Source organism: Cydia strobilella, chromosome 14, assembly GCF_947568885.1.
Source record: "Cydia strobilella chromosome 14, ilCydStro3.1, whole genome shotgun sequence".
Classification (NCBI taxonomy): domain Eukaryota; kingdom Metazoa; phylum Arthropoda; class Insecta; order Lepidoptera; family Tortricidae; genus Cydia; species Cydia strobilella.
Window position 1 is genome coordinate 270,953 of NC_086054.1, and position 27,361 is coordinate 298,313.

The following is a 27,361-nucleotide window of genomic DNA, read 5'->3' on the forward strand; positions in this document are numbered from 1 at the left end:
CAATTGATATCTATGATGTATTATAAAAAATTTGAACTTGTTTTGAATATTAACATAAGTGATAATGGGGATACTCATCAAACGTGTTTAGTCTTAATGTCTTCCACTTGTAATAAAATCAACATGAAATATGAAATCTTAAGTTTATAAAATCTATTTTTATACAGAACAGATGCCATATTTTAATTCTAAAATTAATTAGATCATAATATTATTGTTAGAAACTAGGATAAGAGATTAATAAATAGATAATTTTAAGAAGTTCAGATTTTTATTAAATCAGTTAGTATCACGGGGTTGGTAGTAGTGAATGTGGTGCGGAGGTTAGCTGCCCTTCTTCTTCTTGAGTGCCTTGTCAGCTCCTTCTACGAACTTCTTGGGTAGGCCATACTTCTCTATCAGTAGCCTGGCCACATAGTATTGCTGAAAGAAAAATGAAAATCGGTAGTTTGTCGAGTTGCCAATGTTCGTTTGTGATTTTAATAATTACAAAGGGGATGTTTTATGATTTATGACATGGATGGTTTAGTTCAAAGAATATATAACCACTCAAAATCTAGTTAGCACTTGCAGCTTTTTGTGTATCAGAGGTCTTCTAGCAGTGGTAGCCAGGTAGTACAATGTGCGGTTTTAAAGTTCCTCATTTGAGTTATCATTTTTGGGGTTCCATACCCTAAGGGTAAAAACGGGACCCTATTATTGAGACTTCGCTGTCTGTCTGTCCGTCTGTCACCAGGCTGTATCTCATGAACCGTAATAGCTAGCTGAAATTTTCACAGATGATGTACTTCTGTTGCCGCTGTAACAACAAATACTAAAAACAGAATAAAATAAATATTTAAGTGGGGCTCCGATACAACAAATGTGATTTTTTTGCTGTTTTTTTCCGTAATGGTACGGAACCCTTCGTGCGCGAGTCCGACTCGCACTTGGCCGGCTTTTTTATTTGCTTAAGCTGTGAAGAAAGCACTGAAGGCTCAAACTCGTATTGCACTACCATGCAGACTGGTCAGAACCGCTTGTATCAAGGCTTCATCACACTGCAGGAGAGTGCTGCAGGGTGTAGGGGATAGGGGATACCTGGTCGCCCTGCAGCATGAGCTGGTCGCACTTGGCGCCGGGCGCGCGCGTGACGCCGCAGGGGGTAGGGGGTACCTGGTCGCCCTGCAGCATGAGCTGGTCGCACTTGGCGCCGGGCGCGCGCGTGACGCCGCAGGGGGTAGGGGTACCTGGTCGCCCTGCAGCATGAGCTGGTCGCACTTGGCGCCGGGCGCGCGCGTGACGCCGCAGGGGGTAGGGGTACCTGGTCGCCCTGCAGCATGAGCTGGTCGCACTTGGCGCCGGGCGCGCGCGTGACGCCGCAGGGGGTAGGGGTACCTGGTCGCCCTGCAGCATGAGCTGGTCGCACTTGGCGCCGGGCGCGCGCGTGACGCCGCAGGGGGTAGGGGTACCTGGTCGCCCTGCAGCATGAGCTGGTCGCACTTGGCGCCGGGCGCGCGCGTGACGCCGCAGGGGGTAGGGGTACCTGGTCGCCCTGCAGCATGAGCTGGTCGCACTTGGCGCCGGGCGCGCGCGTGACGCCGCAGGGGGTAGGGGTACCTGGTCGCCCTGCAGCATGAGCTGGTCGCACTTGGCGCCGGGCGCGCGCGTGACGCCGCAGGGGGTAGGGGGTAGGGGTACCTGGTCGCCCTGCAGCATGAGCTGGTCGCACTTGGCGCCGGGCGCGCGCGTGACGCCGCAGGGGGTAGGGGGTAGGGGTACCTGGTCGCCCTGCAGCATGAGCTGGTCGCACTTGGCGCCGGGCGCGCGCGTGACGCCGCAGGGGGTAGGGGGTAGGGGTACCTGGTCGCCCTGCAGCATGAGCTGGTCGCACTTGGCGCCGGGCGCGCGCGTGACGCCGCAGGGGGTAGGGGGTAGGGGTACCTGGTCGCCCTGCAGCATGAGCTGGTCGCACTTGGCGCCGGGCGCGCGCGTGACGCCGCAGGGGGTAGGGGGTAGGGGTACCTGGTCGCCCTGCAGCATGAGCTGGTCGCACTTGGCGCCGGGCGCGCGCGTGACGCCGCAGGGGGTAGGGGGTAGGGGTACCTGGTCGCCCTGCAGCATGAGCTGGTCGCACTTGGCGCCGGGCGCGCGCGTGACGCCGCAGGGGGTAGGGGTACCTGGTCGCCCTGCAGCATGAGCTGGTCGCACTTGGCGCCGGGCGCGCGCGTGACGCCGCAGGGGGTAGGGGGTAGGGGTACCTGGTCGCCCTGCAGCATGAGCTGGTCGCACTTGGCGCCGGGCGCGCGCGTGACGCCGCAGGGGGTAGGGGGTAGGGGTACCTGGTCGCCCTGCAGCATGAGCTGGTCGCACTTGGCGCCGGGCGCGCGCGTGACGCCGCAGGGGGTAGGGGGTAGGGGTACCTGGTCGCCCTGCAGCATGAGCTGGTCGCACTTGGCGCCGGGCGCGCGCGTGACGCCGCAGGGGGTAGGGGGTAGGGGTACCTGGTCGCCCTGCAGCATGAGCTGGTCGCACTTGGCGCCGGGCGCGCGCGTGACGCCGCAGGAGGCCGCCACGCCGCGCTGGCAGGCGCGCGCCAGCTCGGGCAGAGTGAAGCCGAACGCCTCCAGGTTAGATACTAGAGTCACCTGCAAATATAACAGACCATATTCTATTTTAAGCAATGTTGTTAACTTATTTTGTCAAAATATCTTGGTGAAGTATGGACGCTAGACACGAATAATTTAGTACATGACCCTCTACTTGCCCTCTACTAATATAAAATACGTACATTGTTAAATCTTTATTTATCTTATGTTTGATCAAACTTGCAGTTTTGTCTACGGTAATGGTACTGGCGGACACGGACACGGACGCAAAATTTCAACTCTTATAATAGTACATTACGATACAAGTGCGAAAAATAGGAAATTCACAACGAGTGGCAATAAATTAAAACACGACCGGCGGGAGTGTTTTAATTTTTTTTTATTTAATTTAATAATTTAATTTACTTTAATAACATGTATCGTACAACGTTTTACAGTACATATGGCCCTTTAAGTTTTCGACACAGTTGCGTAATGAGCTTATTATCGCATTAATGCGTTAAAGTAGCACCATATGTTCTGTAAAAATACTTAAATAAATAATATATATTTTTTTTTTTTTTTTATTAAGAAACAAACAGTCTTATAAAACAGATGAGTATTTAAAGTAACATTTTTCTGGCAATAGACCTATAGTTTCCTATATGTAAACGACTATTAATAAAAACTTATTACTAAGTACAAATGACAAACAATACATGCATATTGTACATATAGTCCGACAAGAAATTGCAGAAAATTAATAAGAAGAAGATGGCAATAATTTAGTACGGAGATTTTTTTTTTTTTTTTTTTGTTTAATTTTATTTAATTTCTACCACTTCATGCCGCACCACATGTGTGACGAGATATATGATGAAATCTTAAATTTACAATCGGGTATTTTTATTTCAAAGACGAATAAGCTAATTTCTTAAACAATCTCAATGAGCTGCTAAATATGTCCACGTTTTGGCACTTTTCATTGTACAACCTACATGTGCGTTTAATGTATGAGTGCTGCGCATGTTTAGTTCTGCTGCTTTTGATGCTAAATAACATTTTATTGCGACAACTACGTTCTGTTCTGCGGGGTACGCGTAAATCTATATTTTGCAAAAGTTCAGGGGCATCTACTAAATTATTGAAAATTTTGAATAAGAAAATTAAATCGGTACAGGAGCGTCTTAAGGAAAGAGATTCAAGATTGTATCTGGCTAAGGAGGTGGCGTAACTTTTGTAATTTCTACCTGTTCGGAATTCAAGAGCCTTTATGAATATTTTTTGTAATCTTTCTATTATGTTTCTGTGTACATCATGACAGGGGTTCCATACTACAGAAGCAAATTCTAAGCGACTTCTGACATAGCTATTATAAAGTAATTTATACGTCAGGGGTCTTCGAAAGGGTTTTGCAACGCGAAGAATAAAGCCTAACTGTTTATATGCTTTATTTAGGATATTATCGATATGAAGATTAAAGGTTAATTTTGTATCCATTATTACACCCAGATCGCGTATACTATCCCTCCGAGTTAAAGTGCCTCCGCATAACGTATAATTGTGTAATATGGGCTGTTTTTTTCGTGTAAATGTGATTACGGAACATTTGTCATTATTTAAAAAGAGGTTATTTTGAGCGCAGTAATCCTCAAACCTTTTCAGATCGTCTTGCAAATCAAAACAGTCAGTGTGCGTTTTAATAACTCGGTATATTTTGGTATCATCTGCATAAAGAAGGGTTCTAGAGTTGGACAAACACTCCGTAATATCATTTATGTACAGGATGAATAACAACGGTCCCAAATGCGATCCCTGTGGGACGCCAGACGTGGTCTGTTTGAAGACAGATGAAAAACCTCCCAGTACTACAGCTTGTGATCTATTCTCCACGTATGATTTAACCCACCGGAAAAGGTCACCATGCATACCAAGGTTCCATAGTTTTAACAAGAGCGTATTATAAGAAATTTTATCAAACGCCTTTGCGAAATCTGTATACACTGCATCGACCTGATATTTATTGTCCATGGCATGACGTATAACCTCGCTAAAAGACAAAAGATTACTTTCGACGCTTCGACCTTTGTAGAACCCATGCTGGTTTGGATTGATATGCCGACGAACGGCATAAGAAAGCTGATCGGTTACAATTTTTTCTAAGATTTTGCCAAATTGACACAATATAGAAATAGGTCTATAATTTTCGATATTCTGACTGATATTACCCTTGGGTATCGGTGTTATCCAAGCTGTTTTCCAGATTTGTGGAAAGTGTCCTTTATTAATAGATTGCCTGAAAATCCAAGTGATAGGAAATACTAATGTGTCCGCGCATTTGCTTATTAATAGTGGGTGTATTCTATCAGGACCAGCGCCCTTGTTTACATTTACTAACTTTAAATATTTAAGAACTAACTCGTATGTTAAATTAATTGTATTAATGTTAAAAACCGGTTTTAATGGGACAATCGACATCCAGAGACGGTAAGGAAGATATTTCAAAGACAGATTGAAAATGATCGCTGAACAAGTTACAAATACTTTCCCCGTCCGAAACTGAGACACCTTTGTAATACATAGTCTGTGGTATACCTTTATTTGAAATAGTAGACTTCACAAAATTCCAGAAAAACTTGGAAGAATATTCGATTCTATTTTCGCTAAATTCGATGTACTTTTTATAACAATCTTTTTCAACTGTATCAGCTCTTTTTCTTAATATTTTAAACGTTTCGTAATCTAAAGGATTTCTAAAACATTTCCATAGTTTATGGAATTTTCTTTTTTCTTTTAATATTTTCTTTAGGGGTCTACTATGCCATACCGGAGTTGCGCGCGAAGTGTTTGAAGGAAGACGGGGTACATGTTTATCCATTAAATTATATAATAAGCAGTAAAATTTTGTTACACAAGCGTCCACATTTAAACCCTTAAAGAATGCATTCCAATCTGTATTTGACAAATCATTATTCATATCATCAAAATTCGCTAAGTGAAACTTGTAAACAAGGGATTCGGCAGGCTTCATTGGTCGTGTGTAATTAAGCTTTAAATTTAAATACAATGCTCTGTGATGTATATCTTCCGGGGTTAAAGGAAACTCACATCTACTCACTTCACAGGTGGTGCTACTAAATACCAGGTCAAGTATTCGGTTATTTGTGTTAGCAATATTGTTAAATTGATTAAGGCTACTAAGCGCCATAAAATCGCATAATGATTGTACTAAAACATTGCTAGAAGGATTCAGTGATAATTGACATAAGTCTAGATTAGTCCACTCAGCCTGAGAAATATTAAAGTCCCCAGTGATAAAAAATTAATCGTTAGGATGATCAAATATGACTTGAGAAGTTAGGTCGAAAAATGACAAAACAGTGTCTTTGTGATTTGCACCGGGCGGGATATACACGCAACCTATATTTAAATATTTACTGTGCGATTTGTTATGACAAAGAATGGGAAGCGATATCCATAGGCATTCGGAGTGCGCGGGGGAGGGGCAGGGCCAGTTCCGCTGCACCGGCATTAACTCTCGTTTCACCGCCATGGCCACTCCACCTAATGGAATAGCCCACGGCAGGAATCACATTTCGCTCCTTCCGTCACAACTAGATTGCACGTTTTGCACTTCATAGCAATAAAAATCTATCAATTTATGTATTATAAAACAGTTACACTCGCGACCAAAGTAATCGTTCTGTTTTTAAGTGCGTTAAACTGGTTTAACAACTTATTAGCGCGTGACACGATCTCTAGCCGCGGCCGCTGGGAGCGAACTGAAAGGACATTCTTACACAGATTGACTAAGGATTTATAGGACATTCTTACACAGATTGACTAAGGATTTATAGGACATTCTTACACAGATTGACTAAGGATTTATAGGACATTCTTACACAGCTTGACTAAGGATTTATAGGACATTCTTACACAGATTGACTAAGGATTTATAGGACATTCTTACACAGATTGACTAAGGATTTATAGGACATTCTTACACAGATTGACTAAGGATTTATAGGACATTCTTACACAGATTGACTAAGGATTTATAGGACATTCTTACACAGATTGACTAAGGATTTATAGGACATTCTTACACAGATTGACTAAGGATTTATAGGACATTCTTACACAGATTGACTAAGGATTTATAGGACATTCTTACACAGATTGACTAAGGATTTATAGGACATTCTTACACAGATTGACTAAGGATTTATAGGACATTCTTACACAGATTGACTAAGGATTTATAGGACATTCTTACACAGATTGACTAAGGATTTATAGGACATTCTTACACAGATTGACTAAGGATTTATAGGACATTCTTACACAGATTGACTAAGGATTTATAGGACATTCTTACACAGATTGACTAAGGATTTATAGGACATTCTTACACAGATTGACTAAGTCCCACGGTAAGACCAAGGAGGCTTGTGTTATGGGTACTCAGACAACGATATATATAATATATAAATACATAAAAAACACCCATGACAAATATCTGTGCTCATCACACAAATAAATGCCCTTACCGGGATTCGAACCCAGGACCATCGGCTTCACAGGCAGGGTAACTACCCACTAGGCCAGACCGGTTGTCTTTTAATTTTGGAAGTTAGCATGCTTACAGTCCGACAAGATATTGTAGAAATTAAAAAGTGACAATACTGTAGTCTCGTCCCGTTTTCTCAGATTGATTTGAAAGGAACGACACTACAGTATTGTCACTTTTTAATTTCTACAGTGTACCCTAGATTTATATACTCAGGACCAATTATCATGACGGTATGTACCTTCTTGTTCCCGCTGCGGTTGACGACCTGCATCCGTATGGGATCCAATTTGGCCTTGGTCAGTTTGTGTGTGCCGTCGGCGAACTGCATCTCCGTACAAGGCGTCAGCTTGGCCTGCACGCCCGCCATCAGCGCATCCCATTTTATGATGTCCTGGGAACAACATCGGCATCATATATCATTTATTATTTATCATTATAAATAATAATAAAATAAAATAAAAAGCCTTCTTATTCCATAACTATTAATAAAACATTTACAATCTTAAAATAGTTATTTTCGATACAAGTGCGGAAAAGAGGAAATTCGAAACGAGTGGCGATAAATTAAAACACGACCGCAGGGAGTGTTTTAAATCGACACGAGTTGCGAATTACCTATTCGCACGTGTATCGAACAACGTTTTACAGTACATATGGCCCTTTAAACTTTCGACATATGCACAAAAAGTGCACTTTCTGCACTAGTGCGAGAAAGTAGCACCATGTGTACTGTAAAAATATATTTAACCTGACATACTATAGTGTTAGGACCCCTGTCGGGTATAGGCCTCCTCCAACCTCTTCCACCGTTCTCGGTCTTATGCCTCCGAAAGCCAGGAAAGCTATCATTACATTGATTAAATACTAGCTTTTGCCCGCGCCTTTGTCTGTGTGGACTCAATAATCGCAGCTAGAGTAAAAATAGCGTCTAGATAAAGTGTACTAGCAATCGTGCAATTTGAGGATATGTTTATCGCTTATGTATACAAATTATCAGGCACTTCGTTCATTATTTCAATTCCACCCCGTTTTCGACCATCTTTAGATGTGATTTTCGGGATAAAAACTATCCTATGTCCTTCTCCGGGACTCAAACTGTCCCTATGTGCTATGTCAAATTTCAACCAAATCGATTCAGCGGTTTAAGCGTAAAGAGGTAACACACAAACTTATAGTCTTTCGCATTTATAGTATTAGTATGGATAACCGTAATATGTGTAAATGAAAGTAAGATTTTTTCAACAATGTTTAAAAGTACCTGTTCCTGTGCTTGCAACACCTTGGCGAGAGTGGCGTCAAGCACAACGGCTTCTCTCTGCGCGGGCGCCGTCAGGTCGCGCGCGCGCACGCGCACGCGCACGCGCACGCGCACGTACTCCGTGAGCGCCGCGCGCAACTCCGCCGCGGACAACAGCGAGCCTTTCCTAACAGAAACATTACATTGTGGTTCTTAGTGCCAGTCGCACCATCCGCACTTGACGGACTGATCAACGTCACCCGGCGATCCGGGGCGGTTTACTATCAAACTTTCCATACAATAATATTTAGCGAACTCTTGAACGATAACAAACAGTTTGGTGCAATCGACCCTTAATCTGTAATTGCCATTTAGGTCCGAATTTATCAAGTTCCAAATAACAATTCTAGAAGTCTATACTTCAAAAGACCACTCGTCGTTCGTCAAGTTCAATATTACCGTTTGACACCTGAAAGATTAGGGAGTAACCTATAATATTGTAGGTAAGGTTCTTGTATTTTTGCTTACATAATTTATCTGCTCCTCGTCGAGCCTATTCTATCGATTTCAAACTCGATGCTATTATAATTTGTAATAGTTTCATGATATCATTTTTCAGTCAGGAAGGTAAATAGGTAGACCTAAGCACGAGTGCGCCCCGACAATATCTTGCGCCTGATATATTAGGCTCCCCATTTCTGTCTAATTCTATTAAATTGAAAGACGCGGGGAGTCTACTTATACGTTTACTCGTGCTCATAGGACCCTGCCTGTGCCCTGTTTATCAAAAGCTTGTAGCTTGTAATACAAGCGGAACTCACTTTTTGACAGCTTCTATTAGAAAGGGACTTCCACTCCACTTGTATTACAAGCTACAAGCTTTTGATAAACAGGGCACAGACGGGGGTCGCTTTGTGTAACATAATTATTGAAAGTCATAATGTAATGATTGTCATACAATTTTTTTCTAAGTTCTCCTATAGATAGATTAGTTTAGGTTTGTTTTATGACAATCCTGAAAAGTTACGCGTTTCTGAGAAAAACCAAATTATGACTAACGAAAATGTGGACAAACAATATATTATGAAACTATATGGGAAACAATAAAGACCCGACCAGACGATTCAACGAAGCCACGCTTTTCTATCGCCAAAATACCGTTTAGTTTTTAAGTTAATGAAATTTATACGTATGTTAGTCTATAAAGTATATGTAATATTGGGCCTTGTACCCGAATTAAATTTTAAAATAAGCCGCTGCTGCGTTGGGGGTGTAGGGGGGGGGTAGGTGCGTGAGTGCAGGTGTGCGACGCTGAACTCACAGTGCTTACCCCCTCAAGTCTATCATACCACGTCCCCGTCGTCCATGGCACTGCCGCCGCGGGCCATGGACGAGTCCACCCCACTTGGGTGGGCCGTACACCCTGGTAATACTGGTGGTCGGTCGGGCGTCGCACATTACATCTGCCCCGGGCCACCAGTAGCTAAGTATGAAGGCGACGTCATAACCCGCGAGGACTTAAATACCCGAACGGGATATGACACACTCTGGAGATTCCAGTACGGCATGGCTAGTAATTTGATTTAGGTCAAATTGCTAGCTATGCTGTACGGATCTCCCAGTTCCGCTTAGGGTGTAGGTGACCTAAGCGGACTATACTCACCTACCTGCGTAAGTCCTGCGCAGTAGAGCGCCGTAAGCGGGGATGCAGGAGTCCTGGGGGCTGAGGCCTGCAGGGGGTCGGGGTTAGTTACCCCCTGTGGGCCAATACGCCCTTTTTGGTCCGAATTTCCGGCGAAACGGTAGCCCTGCAACTAGCCACTGCAGGGTATTGGACACGCGTCCCGTACGGTCGAGGTGGTACGGTCCGCTGGCAAGGTGTGGGGAGGGGCGTCCTCTGGGAGGATGCCGGGGGCTCGGCCATGCTGACGGGGCAAGGGCGCGTGGAACCACTGGGGGAGATGGGATCGTCTCCCACAGCCACGTGTCTGCAGCTCCCGATGTCGCGCATGAGTCCCACCTCAACACACCTATACCTCTTGGGTATTCCTGGTGTCCAAGTGACATCCCCAAAGGTGCGGGCTCCATGGAGGGTGGGAAGCTCGAGAGGTGAAATCACAGACAATAAAAAAATGGATACATCTAGATCCCCAAACACCCCACTACCGGAGGGAAACGGCGCAGCTCCGGCTGTACTGGAAACCTCCACCCTACACCACACACCAAAGGGAGATGGAGCTGTCTCGACAGTTCCCCCCTCCACACAACACAATACACCAGAGGGAGATGGAGCTGTCCTGACAGTTCCCCCCTCCTCAACACGTGCCTACAGGAAGGCGGAAGCAACCCTGCCTGTAGGGACACCACACAGACACAGACACAACAGACCCCGTGGCGGCGCTGGCTCGACAGTACCGCCACCCAGGGGGCAGACCGCATCGGGACGGAGAGCTGACGGGAAACCGAAGGCACGAAATCCTGTTGCGTTCGTCCCCAGACCAGTAGGCTCAGGACCACAGCGTCCTGCCCTACTGCCAACGCCGGGAACATCCACGGGTGCTGTTCCGGCAGGAGGGAAACCCCCTGTCACGGAGCAGACCCCGGCGTTGGACCCCGTTTCCGCTCAGCTGGAGGCCGGATGGACCATTCAAGTGTCCAGAAAGGCGCGGAAGAAGAAACCCGGTAAGCGGGTGGAACTCCCTGTGCCTCCGCCTCCCACTGTTACAGCTGCGGCCAAGCCGCACAAGCCTAACAGTAAGCAGCGGCGGAAACTAAGGAAGCTGCGCCAAGCGGCTCTAAACACCGCCTCAGTGCCCCCACAAGGCGCCCCTGGGAAGGGAGAGACGCGGACAACAGCTGGACCACCAGCTACAAACCGTGCCCCCACCAAGGCAAAGGGCGCGCCAGGGACCAGGGCTGAAGGAGGGAGTAACCAGGGTGCCCGGTCGTCTGCCAAGAGGGCTCGTCTGGATGAGACCATCTCTCCCAGAGGCGAGCCTAAGAAGCAGAGGACTGAAGCGCCTGGTGAAATCCTCCGCGCCGACTATGCGGAGGCTGCAAAGGCTGACCTGCTGGTGGCGGTGACCACTGCCACCTCAGGACACCTGACCCCACAGCAGTCGGACGAAGTCCAGAGGCAACTGCTAGCCCTTCTCTCGAAGGAAGCTAAGCAGCCCACCGAACGCCTTCCCGCAGGCCCGATCTTTAGGGGCAAGCCAACACTGGCTAACGGCTCCCTTAGGTTGTGGTGCGAGGACCAGGCCACACTGGCATGGCTCAAGCGCAGCGCGGCTACCATCACCCTCGATAAGGGGGAGAAGGTGGTGGTCAAGCGCCAGAGCGAGGTGCCCAAACGAGTACGCTGCGGCATCCTGTTCCCGGGTGTCTAGGAAGACTTCGGCGAAGTAGGCAGAGCCCTTCGCTACCAGAACCCGTGGGCGGAAATAGACCGCTGGCTGCTCAACCGGCGCGAGGTGCAGAGAACGGAAACGTTCGCTGTCGTCAGTGTTCCGGAAACGGCCGTGAAGCCCCTGATGGACCACGGGCGCCGGCTCGGCTTTATGCTGGGGTCGGTGTACGTGAAGTTCGAGGGGCAGCGCGGCAAGTTCACGGAGCAGCCGCCCGCCAGTAGCACTGTCACCACTGACGACAGAACCACTGCACCACCCGAGCCCATGGTCACTACCGAGGGGACGCAGGCACCTGTGGACGAAGTCCAGGTACCTGAGTCCCAAGCCCCAGCGCAGTCCGCTCCCGTCTCCGAGAAGGATGAAGAAGAACTTCTCCTTGTCTCCTCGGAGGATGAAGGGGAATGCGCGCAGGGGCTAGGTAAGCTGGCCATCGGCAAGGAGGAGGAACCGATGGAGGAGGGTGATCCCAGTAGTGGAGCTCCCTTCGCCGACTGGTAAGTTCCTCCAAGCCAACCTCCACCACAGCGAAACGGCGACGGCACAGATCCGGAAGTGGTTGGAGGTCAACACCACAGCCGTAATTCTGATCCAGGAGCCGTGGGTCAGAAGAGGCTCTGTCTGCGGGCTCCGTAACTTAGGAGGTAAGCTAACAGTCTACTCGGGTCCGGACAACCCCCGGGCCTGCATATACACAACTAATGATATACATGCGCAACCTCTAACGAGCTTCTGTTCCAGAGACCTGTGTGCCATAAGGCTGCACGGGGCGCAAGACTCCAGCCTGCAGGAAATGGTCGTAGCCTCTGTGTACATGCCGGAGGCGGACGACCCACCACCTCACGATATGACAAGGCTGGTCAACTACTGCGAAGAGGCGGGGCTCGAACTCATCGTGGCTACCGACTCAAACGCACACCACCCCCTATGGGGCATGGAGACAGGTAACGAGAGAGGTAAGAAGCTCGTCGAATACCTATTCACCACAAACCTTAACCTCCTTAACACAGGTTCACAACCGACATTCATAAACAGACGGAGCAGAACAATCATTGATCTGACCCTAGCGACCGAAGAAGCATCGAAACTCGTCTCGGACTGGCATGTATCGGAGGAGGTGTCGTGCTCAGACCACAGGTGGATTCGATTTGACATTCAGGTAAAAACACTCACAGCAGTACCAAGGCGGGACCCACGTAGGACGAATCGCGACCTCTACACCCTGCGTTTAAGCGCAGCATTGGAACAGCAGGGGGGTCCCCTCAAATTGGAAGGCACAGCGAGAATTGAAGAACAGGTAGACATCCTCACGAACACTATCCTGGATTGCTACCAACAGGCATGCCCATTATCCACCCCACCGACAGGAAGCGGAAGGAAGAACAACTGGTGGGGACCTGAGCTGGAGAGACTCAGGCGCAAGATGAGGAGGCAACTCAACAGAGCTATGAACACTGGCGCCGACGAGGACTGGGATAACTACAAGTCCACCAAGGCCGCGTACAAAAAACGTCTCAGGTACAGAAGCACAAACTCATGGCGCAAGTTCTGTACTGACATTGAGACCACCATGCAAGCTAACAGGGTAAGGAAGGTCCTCTCCACCAACTCGACTATTACCTTAGGATCCCTGCGTAAGCCAGACAACTCTCTCACCAACTCACCGGAGGAAGCAGAGCGGGTCCTGGTGCAAACACACTTCCCGGACTGCGCTATATCGCACCCAGTGAGTCTGGGGGAAGAGGAGACTACTCCGACAGAGGACGAGTGGCTACAGACACACGAGGTAATCAGCCTACAGCGCACGCAGTGGGCCATAAACAGCTTTGACTCCTTCAAGTCTTCAGGAACGGACGGGATCTTCCCTGCGCTACTCAAATGGGGCGGGAAGCATCTCACCCTGAAGCTGACCATCGTTCTGCGCGCCTGCCTGGCTCACAGATATGTGCCGAAAAGATGGAGAGAGGTCAAAGTGATCTTCATACCGAAACCAGGTAAAGGCGACTACTCGGATCCTAAATCGTTTAGGCCCATCAGCCTGACCTCCTTCATGCTGAAAACCTTGGAGAGGTTGTGCGACAGGTATCTGAGGGAGAGGGTGCTAAGTAATGTGCCCCTACATCCCAACCAACATGCCTACAGCCCTGGCAAATCTACAGAGTCGGCACTTCATGCAGTGGTAAGCAAAATCGAGGTGGCGATCAAAAGCAGGTCCATGTGCTTAGGAACCTTTATTGATATAGAGGGAGCTTTCGACAGGACCAGGTTCAGCAGCATAACAGCAGCACTGGTAAGGCACGGTGCGAATGCAGTTATGACCAAATGGATAAACAACATGTTGAGCCAGAGAGTCATCAAACTCGGGACAGGTGAGACACAACAGGCACTAGTGGCAAAGGGATGCCCCCAAGGCGGAGTCCTATCACCACTTCTATGGAACCTAGTGGTGAACGACCTGATCACTACACTAAACAACAATCACTACTACACGATCGGCTATGCCGACGACATAGTGATACTAACGAGCGGCAATCATTCAGGTACGATGTGCGAGGTTACCCGCTCTGCACTAGCCATCGTGGAGCGCTGGTGCATTAACAACGAACTCACAGTCAACCCACGCAAGACGGAGCTGGTTATGTTCACCAACAAACGCAATTTGGGAAACTACCGCCTTCCCAAACTGTTCAATACAGAACTCCAACTATCTGCAGAGGTAAGGTATTTAGGGGTAATACTCGACAGCAAACTAAATTGGAGCAATCACTTAAACAGCAAAATTGACAAAGCTACAATCGCATTCTGGCAATGTCGTAGAATGGTTGGTAAAACCTGGGGACTAACTCCCAGGATAATTCTATGGCTCTACCAGGCAATCATACGACCAATAATAAGCTACGGCGCGATAGTATGGTGGCCACGCACCAAACTATCCACAGTGGAAGCTAGACTACAACGACTCCAGAGGCTGGCCTGTATGGCGGCCACGGGCTGCATGAGAACAACACCAACTGCGGCCCTGGAAGCCCTACTGGGCCTGCCGCCGCTGCACCTCTTTATACAACAGGAAGCGCTAGCTGCGGCGGTACGTCTCAAAAAATCTAATCTCTGGAGACCGCCTAGGGTGCCACACACCGAGATCCTCTACGAGGCCATAGGTAAGGAACCGCTAATTGAGGCGGTGACTGACAGGATACCCAGGCAATTCGTCTTCGACAAAAAGTACAAAATACAATTACACGAAGAACCCCATGAAGGACTCAACCCAAGGGAGCTGAGAATCTTCACGGATGGATCAAAGACAAGGTCAGGCACTGGCGCTGGGGCATTCTCAGAGGACCTAAACATACACATCTCGACACCACTTGGTGCACATAACACAGTCTTCCAGGCAGAATGTATGGGCATCATAATGGCAGCACACGCAATCGTCTCAAGGAAAGTACTGGACTACCCCATCCGCATACTCTCCGATAGTCGGTCGGTATTACAAGCCCTGCAAAGTTATACTTTGACCTCAGGGCTAATCTACGAATGCCACAAAGCTCTATCAGAGGTATGTACCACCAATAGCGTAACTCTGCAGTGGATTAAAGGACACAGCAACTCGCGAGGTAACGATGCAGCCGACATATTAGCAAGAGGAGGCTCGGAACTGAAGGTGGCAGGACCGGAGCCAATCCTACCTCTGCCATATGCCTGGCTCCGGAACATGCTGCGACACAACACCAAGGTAAAACACCAACAGTATTGGACTAACCTAGGTACCTGCAGACAGGCGAAGGAAGCCCTCCCGACGATCAACCCAGGTCTGTCACGGAGGCTGCGACTGCTGAAGAGGCCACAACTCCGGCTACTAACTGGAGCCATAACTGGCCACGCCTCACTAAACAAACACTTACTAACCATGCGTGTTACAGATAGCCCCCTTTGCAGGGCATGCATGGAGGCAGAAGAGACAGCCGCCCACGTCATACTCGAATGTCCAGGGGTGGCAGAATACCGGGCACAATACCTCGGTTCGCCGGGGTCTCTCCCAGAAGTCGTCGGCAACATCAAGGGTCTGCTAGGCTTCTTGGAGGAGTTGGGTTGGCAGGAGTAGTGCCGGCAACCCATCACGCAAAATAGGCGCATCGTAAGACGTCGAGTTGCGGAAACCTAGCCCGCGAACACCTATAACCTATAACCTATAAGCCGCTGCGAGTAGTAGGATCTGCCGGTATACTAACTTGAGCGACAATAAGTCTGAAACTGCGGCCGTGACGGAGAACATCTCCCGCACGCGGGGCGGCGTGTACTCCACGCCGTCGTCATCCCCCGCGCCCGCGGGGGGCGGGGCCACGGGGGGCGGGGGAGGGGGCGGGGCGTGCCTGCGCACGAGCGGGTGCAGCGGGTTCAACGCCGTTACCGCGTCCACGCCCTTCTCCAGCTCGCGGACTTGTAGGTAACCCTCCTGAAATGTAATAAACGTTACTATTAAAGCTTTCATATCATATAATTATTGACATTGAAGTAGAAACCGGCCAAGTGCGAGTCGGACTCCGTACTTTTTAGTATTTGTTATAGCGGCAACAGAAATACATCATCTGTGAAAATTTTCAATTCCTATTAACCATTAACAAACAGACATACATATAAGTTTCAAATATAAAATAAAATTACCTTTTGCATAGCTTCTAAGAACTTTCCCACTTTTTTATACGAAGATTTTTTGACGTCCATCGTTCGATCCGGAGGACACAGGGGTAGCAAATAATTCCTGGAAAATTAATCATTGAATATACAAACACACATTAACACTATACGACATGCAATTCGAGGTGAGATTGCGGTCAAATGCTTGCCTTTATCTAATAAAAAAAAATCGGAAGTCGTCAGCCTTCCCGCATCCACCCCCATAAAAAAAATTTACCCGACTGCCAGGGCAGGGCTATATTTTTCGAGTGTTTATGAGTATTTGTGTATGAATATTTAATTATTGATTGGCAGATTGAAATAGCTATGACGTGCCATTCGATTTGTTTTAGTTTGGGCAGTAATATAGGGTATACATTCACATACAGTTGATTTTCTTAATTTCCTCACTGTGATTTGTATACTGCTAATGGTCCTTAGTTCTTACCTATACAGCAGACTGGAGAGTAGTGGCAGTTCCACACTCTTCGCGTGTAATTTGAGGAAGCCCAGCATCGCCCACTCCAGCAACCCGTCCATGTCTTTAGGTATCCCGTCGTCCTTCTCTTCTATGGGTTCTGCTGCTAAAAGAGCAACAGCAAATTATTTACACTAGAAAATAGTAGTAGTATTTACACTCATGGACAAATTTTAGAGAACACAAAAAAAAGTTTTATTACTAATTTTGAAATTAGTTTAGGTAATTAATTTTATCCAGTAATTAAACCTTTTTTTTGCGTCCCTCTAAATTTATTCAAGAGTATATTGATTGTAGGAGGCTTTTAAAGGGTATTTGGGAATCTTTAAAAAAAACCGGCCAAGTGCGAGTCGGACTCGCGCACGAAGGGTTCCGTACCATTACGGAAAAAAACAGCAAAAAAAATCACGTTTGTTGTATGGGAGCCCCATTTAAATATTTATATTATTCTGTTTTTAGTAGTTGTTGTTATAGCGGCAACAGAAATACATCATTTCTGAAAATTTCAACTGTCTAGCTATCACGGTTCATTGAGATACAGCTTGGTGACAGACGGACAGCGGAGTCTTAGTAATAGGGTCCCGTTTTTACCTTTTGGGTACGGAACCGTAAAAATATACAGAATTTTTGTAAGGTAAGTATTAGTTTTATTCGATAAAATTTCTTGTACCAATCCTCTGAATGTCATGTTTATTGACGCCAACCCTGTCGGAAATGCATGTAGGTAAGTAATTAAATATTCTTTATTGTGCACCATATAGTTAAAAATACATAGAAAATTCAGATTCAGATTATTTATTGGTAAAATTAATAAAAAAAATTACACGTCATATTTGAAATACAGTTAAAAGCTAGGTAACAACAGGCGGTCTTATTGCTAAGAAGTGGTCTCTTCCAGGCAACCTTTGGGTAGTAGGAAACTATGAATTTATAACATTGAAATAAAATGAACGGGTAGTGCCGATATAAATACATATAATTCAACAAACAGAAGACGCAACCAATAAGAGTCAGATCAAGTAAAGTCTGTAACGATTTTGATGCAGTGTATGCTGTGCAAGTGTTATTTCGTCATAATGATCAAAATGTTTTAGGTGCGAGTGAAGCGAAACGATACGTACCGTACTTAAAAAGGAACAAACTAACCATTCTCAGTTTCGGGCGAGTCCATATCAGTTGTCGAATCCTGGTGTACGGGCGCGGGGGGCGGTGTGGGGGTGGCGGGGGTGGCGGGGGGCGGTGTAGGGGTCGCGGGGGTGGCGGGGGTCGCGGGGGCTGCAGGCCTGCGCCCGAGCGCCGGCCACTCCTCCTGCTTGATGTGCACCTGCAATACACATGCTAATTAATAAATATTATAAATTATAAATATAATAGTACATTGTGATACAAGTGTGCTAAGTTAGTCATTACATACGAGGCGATATTGTGCGCGCGAGCTGTAAGCGAGCTCACCAAGTCCATCGGCAGCGGCTTGAAGTGGTGCAGGCATATTTGTTTACATTATTTGCCATTTTAATTTTATTTATTATTAAACAATAGTTTGTATAAGTATATTATGGCTTATGAAACTTTTAGTTTAAGTTATAAAATTAGTTGAATAGGTTAAGTGTATAAAAAATGAGCGCATCTCGCCATCAAACGTAACAGTTTGGCAAGAATATAATTGTTTAGTAAGTAAGTTGTAAATTAGAATAAATAAATTAATTAAAAAAAAAAACTAGTGGGGATATATCTGAGGTCTTTCAATCTGACCAAACCATCTCAATTCACACACTAATATAAAGAATGAGAAGATAAAGTAAAACATATTCGGTGTACCTGACCAGCAAGTCTATCACCGGCAGCCTGAGGTGACGCAGGGGCTAGTGCCACTTATATTCTCGGTCTTTCGAGTCGACCAAACTTAGGCTCGCTACTTAACAATCTCTAACACAATGGACCATTTCCATGCATACACCTTTGTAAAGAAAATACAAACTACAACATACCTGGTGTAACTGGTCAGCGAGTCTATCACCGGGAGCCTGAGGCGATGCAGGGGCTAGTGCCAGATGTATTCTCGGTCTTTCAAGTCGACCAAACTTAGGCTCGCTACTTAACAATCTCCAACCCAATGGACCATTTCCATGCATACAACTTTGTAAAAAAATGCAAACTACAACATACCTGGTGTAACTGGTCAGCGAGTCTATCACCGGCAGCCTGAGGTGGTGCAGGGGCCAGTGCGGGGTCTATGCGCGGTCTCTCGAGGCGACCGAACTTGGGCTCGCGGCTTAATGTGTCGCCCACCCAGTGGACCATCTCCATGCATACGCCACTGTAAAGCAAAAGAAATAGTGCTACGTTGAAATGTAACTGCTGATGAATATCAAAATGGAATTTCTCAACCATAAGGTTTTTAAGTCTTTGGGCAAATAACTAGTGCAACAGATAGTGGTTTGACCGGATACCGAATATCCGGCTAAACGTTTTGTCTAAAATTGAGGAAATAGGTTTGGTGCCGGTTGCAACTTTGATTCTAGTTATAGGCATTTGTAACATTTTCATTTCAACCAAAAGGTACCACATTGTCGCTTGTCGATAAGGTAGATTTCTAATTAAATCTATATGGAAATAGCGCCTCACTGACAAGCGACAATAAGTACCCTTTTGGTTGAAAATGGCACATTTGTTGATAGAAAAGTAAACTAAATTAGTAAATTCTAACACAGTGCGCATTGAATAGCCGCACGTTACAGTTTTCGTCGTAAGTATTTAAATGTTGTCGTTGCAAGTGCTTAGTTAATTATCTTCGTTATTTATAAGATGTTCGCGAGGGTTTAGTGCATATGTTATTCATTAAATAAATATCGAGCTTAATTACTATCCGGTATCCAGCCGGATAGTAAAAATATGACCGGTTACCAGATAGTAACCGGATATCCGTTGCATCTCTACTAATAACAATAATAAAGCAAAATTTTTGGGAATACCGACTACTTTACTGTTTTCTCCAATAAAAAAATATTCACCAACCTGTTACTGAATAGTTTGGAGGTTTTGATGATGATTTCACAATATTAAAGAAAAATAATACTTACCCAACTTTCATTAGCATCTCCCCCGACGCGAGCGCCGCTCGTCCAACTGCAGCAGCGGCTGCATTGTCAGTTGTCCGCAGCGCTATGGGAGTCCCACGCGCGAATACAGGAAAGCTGGCGCCTCCCGTTGGTATCACCACGCCAGGCAAGTACAATGGGGCACCTCCTTGGATCTGAAACATGTTTAGCTCTAATAGTTTTTTTTAGTTTTTTAGTAATTTAAATAAAATAAAAACCGGCCAAGTGCGAGTCGGACTCGCGCACGAAGGGTTCCGTACCATTACGGAAAAAACAGCAAAAAAAACACGTTTGTTGTATGGGAGCCCATTTAAATATTTATATTATTCTGTTTTTAGTATTTGTTGTTATAGCGGGAACAGAAATACATCATCTGTGGAAATTTCAACTGTCTAGCTATCACGGTTCATGAGATACAGCCTGGTGACAGACAGACAGACGGAGAGACGGACAGGCGGACAGCGGAGTCTTAGTAATAGGGTCCCATTTTTACCCTTTGGGTACGGAACCCTAAAAAAGCCTCTTTTATCTCTACTCTATGACCATTACATCCAAAAAATTTAAAACACCAACAATAATGTAGCTGCTGGATCTATAAATAAATAAAATATTTCAACAGCAAGCAACATTACAATACCTTAGCAAGCACAGGCTCATGCACAGTGAGCGTCGGCAGCAGGCCGGGCGCGCGCCACAGCGCCGCCACCGTCGGCAACAGCGCGCCCCTCACATCCAGCAGCAACGCCACCCCGTTCACCACGTACACGTCCAACACTTCCCCGCTGTGCGCCGTCACCTTCACGCAGCTGCAACTGCTTTTCATGTGCACTAGCTCCTTCGCTACCTCCTCTGTAGCCGTGGGGAACTCATCGAGTATCCGCTGCACTAGGTGCTTCCTGAAAAATGCAAGTTTTCACATGAAAAACGTCCAAACATTAGTTAGGAACATTACGCGCGAATTGGACAGCTTACTTCTCTGAATTCTTAAGGCTGTTGTTGGATTTGACCTTGAAGGGCTTGGCAAACATTGTGGTTTTTTGCTTATTTATTATACTGCACTTTAATAATGGTTAGTCTCGGATTTTTATGGTGCCATTCTAATTAAAAATGGATTTTCAATGTTTTGTTTCAGGTTTCAGGACAGGTGACGGCTTAATGACGGTGACACTGACAGTGACATCTGTCTCGCTCAATGCAGCCAACACTACAGAAAAAAAGATATTTGAGTATGCTTTTTACTCGCCTTCGAATAAAAGTAAAAGGTGTAGGAGTTGATCATATATATGCGGATGATATACAGTTGTATGCGTCGTTTAAAGTAAATGATACCAGTGCGGCTGTACAAAACCTAAATGACGATTTAAATAACATAAACAGGTGGTGTGGCCAAAATATTCTACACTTGAACCCATCAAAATCAAAATTCATGTTGCTAGGCACACGGAAGCAAATTGATAAAGTTGCAGCACTTGATCCTGTAGTTTCTATAAAAGGCGCTCCTCTAGAAAGAGTCGTTGAGACTCGAAACCTGGGTCTTGTGATGGATGAATGTCTAAGGTTCGAAAAACATATTTCTGAAACTATGCGTAACTGCTTCTATCGGCTTAAAGTGCTGTACGGGATTCGCGAGTGTTTGTCTGTTGATATGCGCATCAAATTATGTGATACCCTTATTCTGTCGAAATTAAATTATGCTGATGTAGTGTTTGGCGAGTGTTTACTAGCTAAGACAAAAAAGGTACTGCAGCGAGTACAAAACGCATGTGCACGGTTTTGTTTCCCTGTCCCACGACGAGCACATGTTTCGCCGTTTTTAAACCAGCACGATCTCCTAAATATGAATTCACGTAGACATCTACACTTTTCCACATTGTTGTTTGGAGTCATAAAAAATAAAGAACCCTCGTACCTACATGACAAGCTTAACTTCTCGCAGCGCGCCATAAGACACGCATCACGACTCACTTTTCCTCCACACCGCACGGTTGCCTTCCGTGGCAGCTTTCGTTTCGCTGCCACCAAGTGTTGGAATGATTTGCCACCACCAGTACGTAATTCGAAAACCGTGTCCACCTTTAAAATTCACCTCCGTAAATTCATACTGGCTAAGCAAAAATGCAACAGGCAACCGTGCACACTCAGTCACTCACACACAAATCGCATAGACACTTACATACATACATACACACAAACATTCATAAGACTTAGGTATAGGCTAATTTTAATTAAGTAATTTGATTGTTATTTGTATTTAAGCTTTCCCTTATTTATTTTTTACATTGTGTTTACTAGTCCATCTACTGGGCCTTACTGAAAATCAGCGTCGCAGAGTGTGCCATGTTGGCTCACACCGTGACACCAAGCTGAGTAAGGACCATTTAGCGCAACCTCATTCTGTTTAATTATTTCTAGTTTTAGTCTTGTTATGTTGTGCTAATAAATGCTTTTTCTTTCTTTCTTCTTTCTTTCTTTGATGAAAACTATAGTCTGTCAAGCCATTTCCGTCAGTAGAAAATAGTGGCAAATTTAAAAAATGTAGGTGCGTAGGGTTATCGGTTCATATTTTCGACATACGTCCATAATGCGTCCATATGTTTCGAATTTCGCTCCTTTTTCTACTGACAAACTTGTTTGACAGTCTATACCGAGTCTATATACCTAAAGCACTGAATCCACTACGTGCTAGAGTAAGATAGTAATAGTAATAATGAGTAGAGGCATTGAAAATATTATAAAAGTTACCGATACAAACCTTTATCTACTCATCTCATCTCACTGTTGTATTTTTTATGACATAGGAGGCAAGCGAGCGAGCGAGCGATTACCGCCGCCCATGGACACCCTCAACACCAGAGAGGTTGTTAGTGCGTTGACGGCCTTTTGGTTGTATGTCTAAAACAAAGCCTCTGAAACGACCTTTAATAGTAAAGTTATTGTAAGTCAGTAAACATCATAGTGAAAGAGCTGAATCTTCGCTGAAGCACGCAGATTAGCTATTCCAAGATATAGGGCACTCAACAGCGCTGTAGCCTACGGCTGACTCGCTAATGTACATACACCCGGTATTCGCCGTTGACCTACCTTTCGTGCAAGCAGGTTATCAAGCGAAGCTCATGCATGTCGAGTTGTGATGTCGCCGCGGTGCAGTATTCAGGTCACGCGTGGCAGGCGGTGCAAGGCGCGGTGCCTTGCCTATACGTGGCCTATATTTAGAATCCCGGGGTAGCCTGCGTAGTTCAGGCCGTTAAAAGGTCACAAGATTTCCATCTTTACAATGTCACTATTTATATTCTCCATTAAGCAACACATTGCTATTAGGAATGGAAAGGCGTTATTGCGCCTTTTACAACGATTATCCGAGCAGTTTGTACAAATGACACAAGCGGGCTGGCAAACATGGAGACTATATAAAGGAGCCAAATCGCTATGTATGAAAAGTGTCCATCAAAAAACAATAATTAGGCGAGCGGCGCCACCATACACCGAAATACTACCAAAAACAACCTACGTAATTTGGTCGGGTCATTTGTTGCCTTATATGGTTCATGTTATACTCATGTCCCAGAGCCTAACTAGCGCCACCGGAGAGATTAGGAACTATTATTTAAAGCTGAAAGCGGTCACTTTTGCAAAAATTCTGCCATAAGAGATTGGCATCCTTTCTATACCATCCATTCTGGCAAAGATGCTAAAATCATTTTTTTTTTTATAACATAACAGACGTCGCGTGATTCGTTGTCGTGATCGCAGTCACAATATTATATAATCTGTGATTAAGCCTTGAGTGAATCGTTTTATGCGTAGGAAGATATCAGTTATTTTTAATTTACTTACTCTGTATAAGTACCTATTATCATGATACCTATTCATAATTTACTAGAAAGATCCGTCCAAACTGTGACGAGTCTGTATCATAGTAGATTTTTTTTGCAAAACTAAATGTAGGTACCATACTTTCCAGAATCCGTTTCCTAGCGATATTAGGTACCTACAGAAATATAGCACAATCTATCCAGTCCTTTGTGGGCATACACAGTGGCCGCGAACAATTTCCGTGCTACTAAATGATGCAAGTTGCAGACGAACTTTACCTGCCTGAGGGTCTACCGCGAACCACGTTCGACGTGTTGCCTCTCTATTACACGTGTAAATTCGTACGACATTACTTTATTACATTTGCAGGACGTTTAAGAGCACGATTCCCACTAGAAAGATAGATAAAATACTCTTTATTGGCACACCTCAGTAAAAGATACAGCTTAAAGAAACAATTGATTATGGATAGAGGTAGACAACAGGCGCTGGTGTAACTAAATGCAATTTAGACTCCAATGTATCGTAAGGCCGGTCTTTACGAAGTAATATATGTCTATGGTTTTAGTTCATTCTTGATTCTGTACCTACAATTTCTACTTTGAAGAAAAAGAGCCCAAGCCAAGGTAGGCCTTATTCAATAACAATAACAAGGTCGTATTAATGACAAACCTTCGCTGCCCTTTACTTGCGCATTGATCGGAACCTAATATAGCCAACCGATGACAACATAAATTGGTAATAAAATGCAGTAAGATGCATGCTAATTAGTCAGATCTAGTAAACACGGGCCCACGCACCGCCCGCGCGACAGGAACGCCGCATTCCATCAATCATGGCTTCGAAGGGTTTCTAATGATTGAAATATGAATACTATATACTCACATGAATTTAAGGTTTATGCCACCCTAAACCCAGATAACCCACGAAACTATGAACCAATAAAATGTAGCGTCCATCTATGAACTCGAAACAAAAACGGCCGTTTTAACTTTGGACGCATAGATTGACGAATCCAGCAACGTAAATTGTATTCAAAAGGCACCTAAATACAAAATACAGTACGTATGTAGCGGCGCCCTTTTTCGAATACCTACTTAAATAAGTTAATAAAATAATAAACAAGTGCGAGTCGGACTCGAATACCATTACGCAAAAATCGACAAAAAAATCACGTTTGTTGTATGGGAGCCCCACTTAAATATTTATTTTATACTGTTCTATCTATAACGGTTCATGAGATGCAGCCTGGTGACAGACAGACGGACAGCGGAGTCTTAGTAATAGGGTCCCGTTTTGCCCTTTGGGTACGGAACCCTAAAAATGGTTGTATTTATTGTCTAGTAAACCTTGCTTCTACTAGTCCTTACTATAACTATAGAACTAGACTTTAAGATACAAAGGGGCCCACTGACTAACAGTCCACCGGACGATATCGGCCTGTCAGTTGTTCGGAACTGTCAAATTTTTGTTCTAACTGACAGGCCGATATCGTCCGACGGACTGATAGTCAGTGGGCCCCTTTAGGTATCTCTTATTTATTTGAGGAACCCCAATGAAACAGCAAATGAATGGTCGTAAAGCATAATCCGTACATGACATCGCCCACACCAAGTTTTATAGAACGCAGTTCCACAATCCACAACACTGCGCAAATTACCTTATGCGTTAGAAAACATTATAATAGGTAGTCAGTTAGCTAAGTACTGTATATTCTTAATGTCCAACACAACAACAACCTACCTTCCTTTTGCATTAGACTGGACATCTGAATAAAAGGGAGAGATCAAATATGTAACAGCATTTCAGTAAAGATGAGACTTCACATTGTGGTCTGTGGCGCGTAGCCCGTGTTGGCAAGTCCAACAGAACTTAACTGTTAATATTATATGTATATTAATTCCTTTTTACAGTCGGTTCTCTGTACTCTATGTTCTTTTACTTTTCTATTTCGGTTACTATGTAAACGCTATAACAAATCCTTCACAATTCACCCAAAGAGCATATAATCACTACGTTCTAAATGAATTCACCTTGAATTCACCTTAGGTGCTTATATAATATTGACAATATTGTGCTTGCATTATCAAAATAATATATATTGTGACCATATCAAGACGGCTTTCTGTTTCCTCGCCCATCTATTCTGAACCAGCTAGTCCACCTCTACCGCTGAACAGCCAGCGCGCCGGCGCCGGCAGTGCAGTGTATGTATAGATATATCTAGCATTTTTCGTAGTTGTTTTGTTAGATTCATTTCAGAAACAGGTTTTTTTTATCTTAAAGTTCGTGCCATATTTAACGTATCACTTGTGTGTGAATTTCAACGTTTTGTACATAATAAGTTTCCTACTACTTTGAAAATTTTGACTTTCTTTTGCCAGGATTAGCGCTCGGTTTTTAAATTTTCGTCGACGGTTGCAAACATCTAGAAATGTACAAGTCATTTGTACGTGTAAAGTGTAAACTCACTCTTAGAAGTGGAGCAGGGCTTAACTTTTCTTAAGAATGTTCGAAGTCGGTCACCGGGCTGGAGCGAAGTGGTCGAGGATACGGCACGTATTGCTGCGGCTGCTCGCATCGGGAGCGGGAAACGGGAACACTCAAGCGATGGGAAGAGGTTTGCTTTTGCTGAGTGGCTTTTGATACTTTTTAGGTGTAAGGCTGTAACTCAAGTTTGAAATGTTTTTACCTTTTCAAAGCCTTCCAAGGTAGTGAATTCAAGCCTCGTTGGCGCTAAATTGTTCTAACAAAACCAAGAACAACATTGCGTGATAAAAAGGATTAAGGAGTTGGCTTTAAAGTGGTTAACGACTCTGCTCTTGAATAATCGTTTGTCGGGTAAGCATAGGGTTAATCGCACACCCGAGATATCCCATCTATCCCATGTATATGATCTATACACCCGTTTAGGAAATATTACCGTTACCCGTTTAGAAATTCCTAAATTTCTATGGCCACTTAACAATTGACAAATTAAGATATTGTCTAGGGCGCTTGACTTTTTGTATTGAAAAAATCTTACGAAATATTTAAAATTATTAAGTGACCATAGAAATTTATTAGGCGCTGAATCTGAAAAAAAAATCAACAAACGATTTAAAAGTTCTAAGTAACATCAGACCGCGTATAGCCAATGTGCAAATCGCTTACGCTCCGTATCGAACGAAACGCAACTGCCTAATATGCCTGACATCACTAAGATGATGCCCAATAAGATGGACCAGCGTGTAGAGAGGGTAGTGGTGTCGGATGGCTTAAGGCGCGGCGGGATGGCGATGGGATGGCCACGGTGTCGGTTTTTCGTCCACACATCAAATGGTGCGTACGCATCTACACGTGACCCATTCCATAGTGCGTGCTCTCAACCATCGCATGGCCATCTCGCCGGTCAAGCGCTAGCCATCGTGTAGAGGAGCCATAACCATCGCATGGCCATTTCGCTGGTCCAGCGGTGGGCCATCGTGTAGAGAAGCCATAATCATCGCATGGCCATCTCGCCGGTCAAGCGCTA

At 45.1% G+C, this 27,361-nt stretch overlaps 2 protein-coding genes across 2 annotated transcripts in view; one reads left to right on the forward strand and one right to left on the reverse strand.

The window, feature by feature from the left end:
• LOC134747026 (uncharacterized) overlaps positions 1-27,361 on the forward strand; it is a 426,043-nt gene that overhangs the window by 2,588 nt on the left and 396,094 nt on the right. The gene's annotated exons all lie outside the window — the stretch shown is intronic.
• Positions 245-21,207, reverse strand: LOC134747027 (eukaryotic translation initiation factor 2D). Its single transcript, XM_063681577.1, has 12 exons — positions 21,007-21,207; positions 20,672-20,930; positions 20,017-20,189; positions 19,103-19,253; positions 18,083-18,260; positions 16,907-17,042; positions 16,447-16,543; positions 16,014-16,237; positions 8,399-8,564; positions 7,379-7,531; positions 2,484-2,627; positions 245-423 (listed from the first exon to the last, which is right to left on the reverse strand). The coding sequence occupies exons 1-12, from the start codon at positions 21,060-21,062 to the stop codon at positions 325-327; spliced, it is 1,836 nt and encodes a 611-aa protein (XP_063537647.1). The 5' UTR covers positions 21,063-21,207; the 3' UTR covers positions 245-324.

Excerpts from the sequence above, each read along its gene's own strand:
- LOC134747027 (XM_063681577.1), bottom strand. The coding sequence starts at position 21,062 with ATGTTTGCCAAGCCCTTCAAGGTCAAATCCAACAACAGCCTTAAGAAT. Across the intron at positions 18,261-19,102 it reads TCGCTGACCAGTTACACCAG|GTGCACATCAAGCAGGAGGA; the intron begins GTATGTTGTAGT and ends TGTGTATTGCAG. Across the intron at positions 8,565-16,013 it reads TCAGACTTATTGTCGCTCAA|GAAAGGCTCGCTGTTGTCCG; the intron begins GTTAGTATACCG and ends TGTTTCTGTTAG.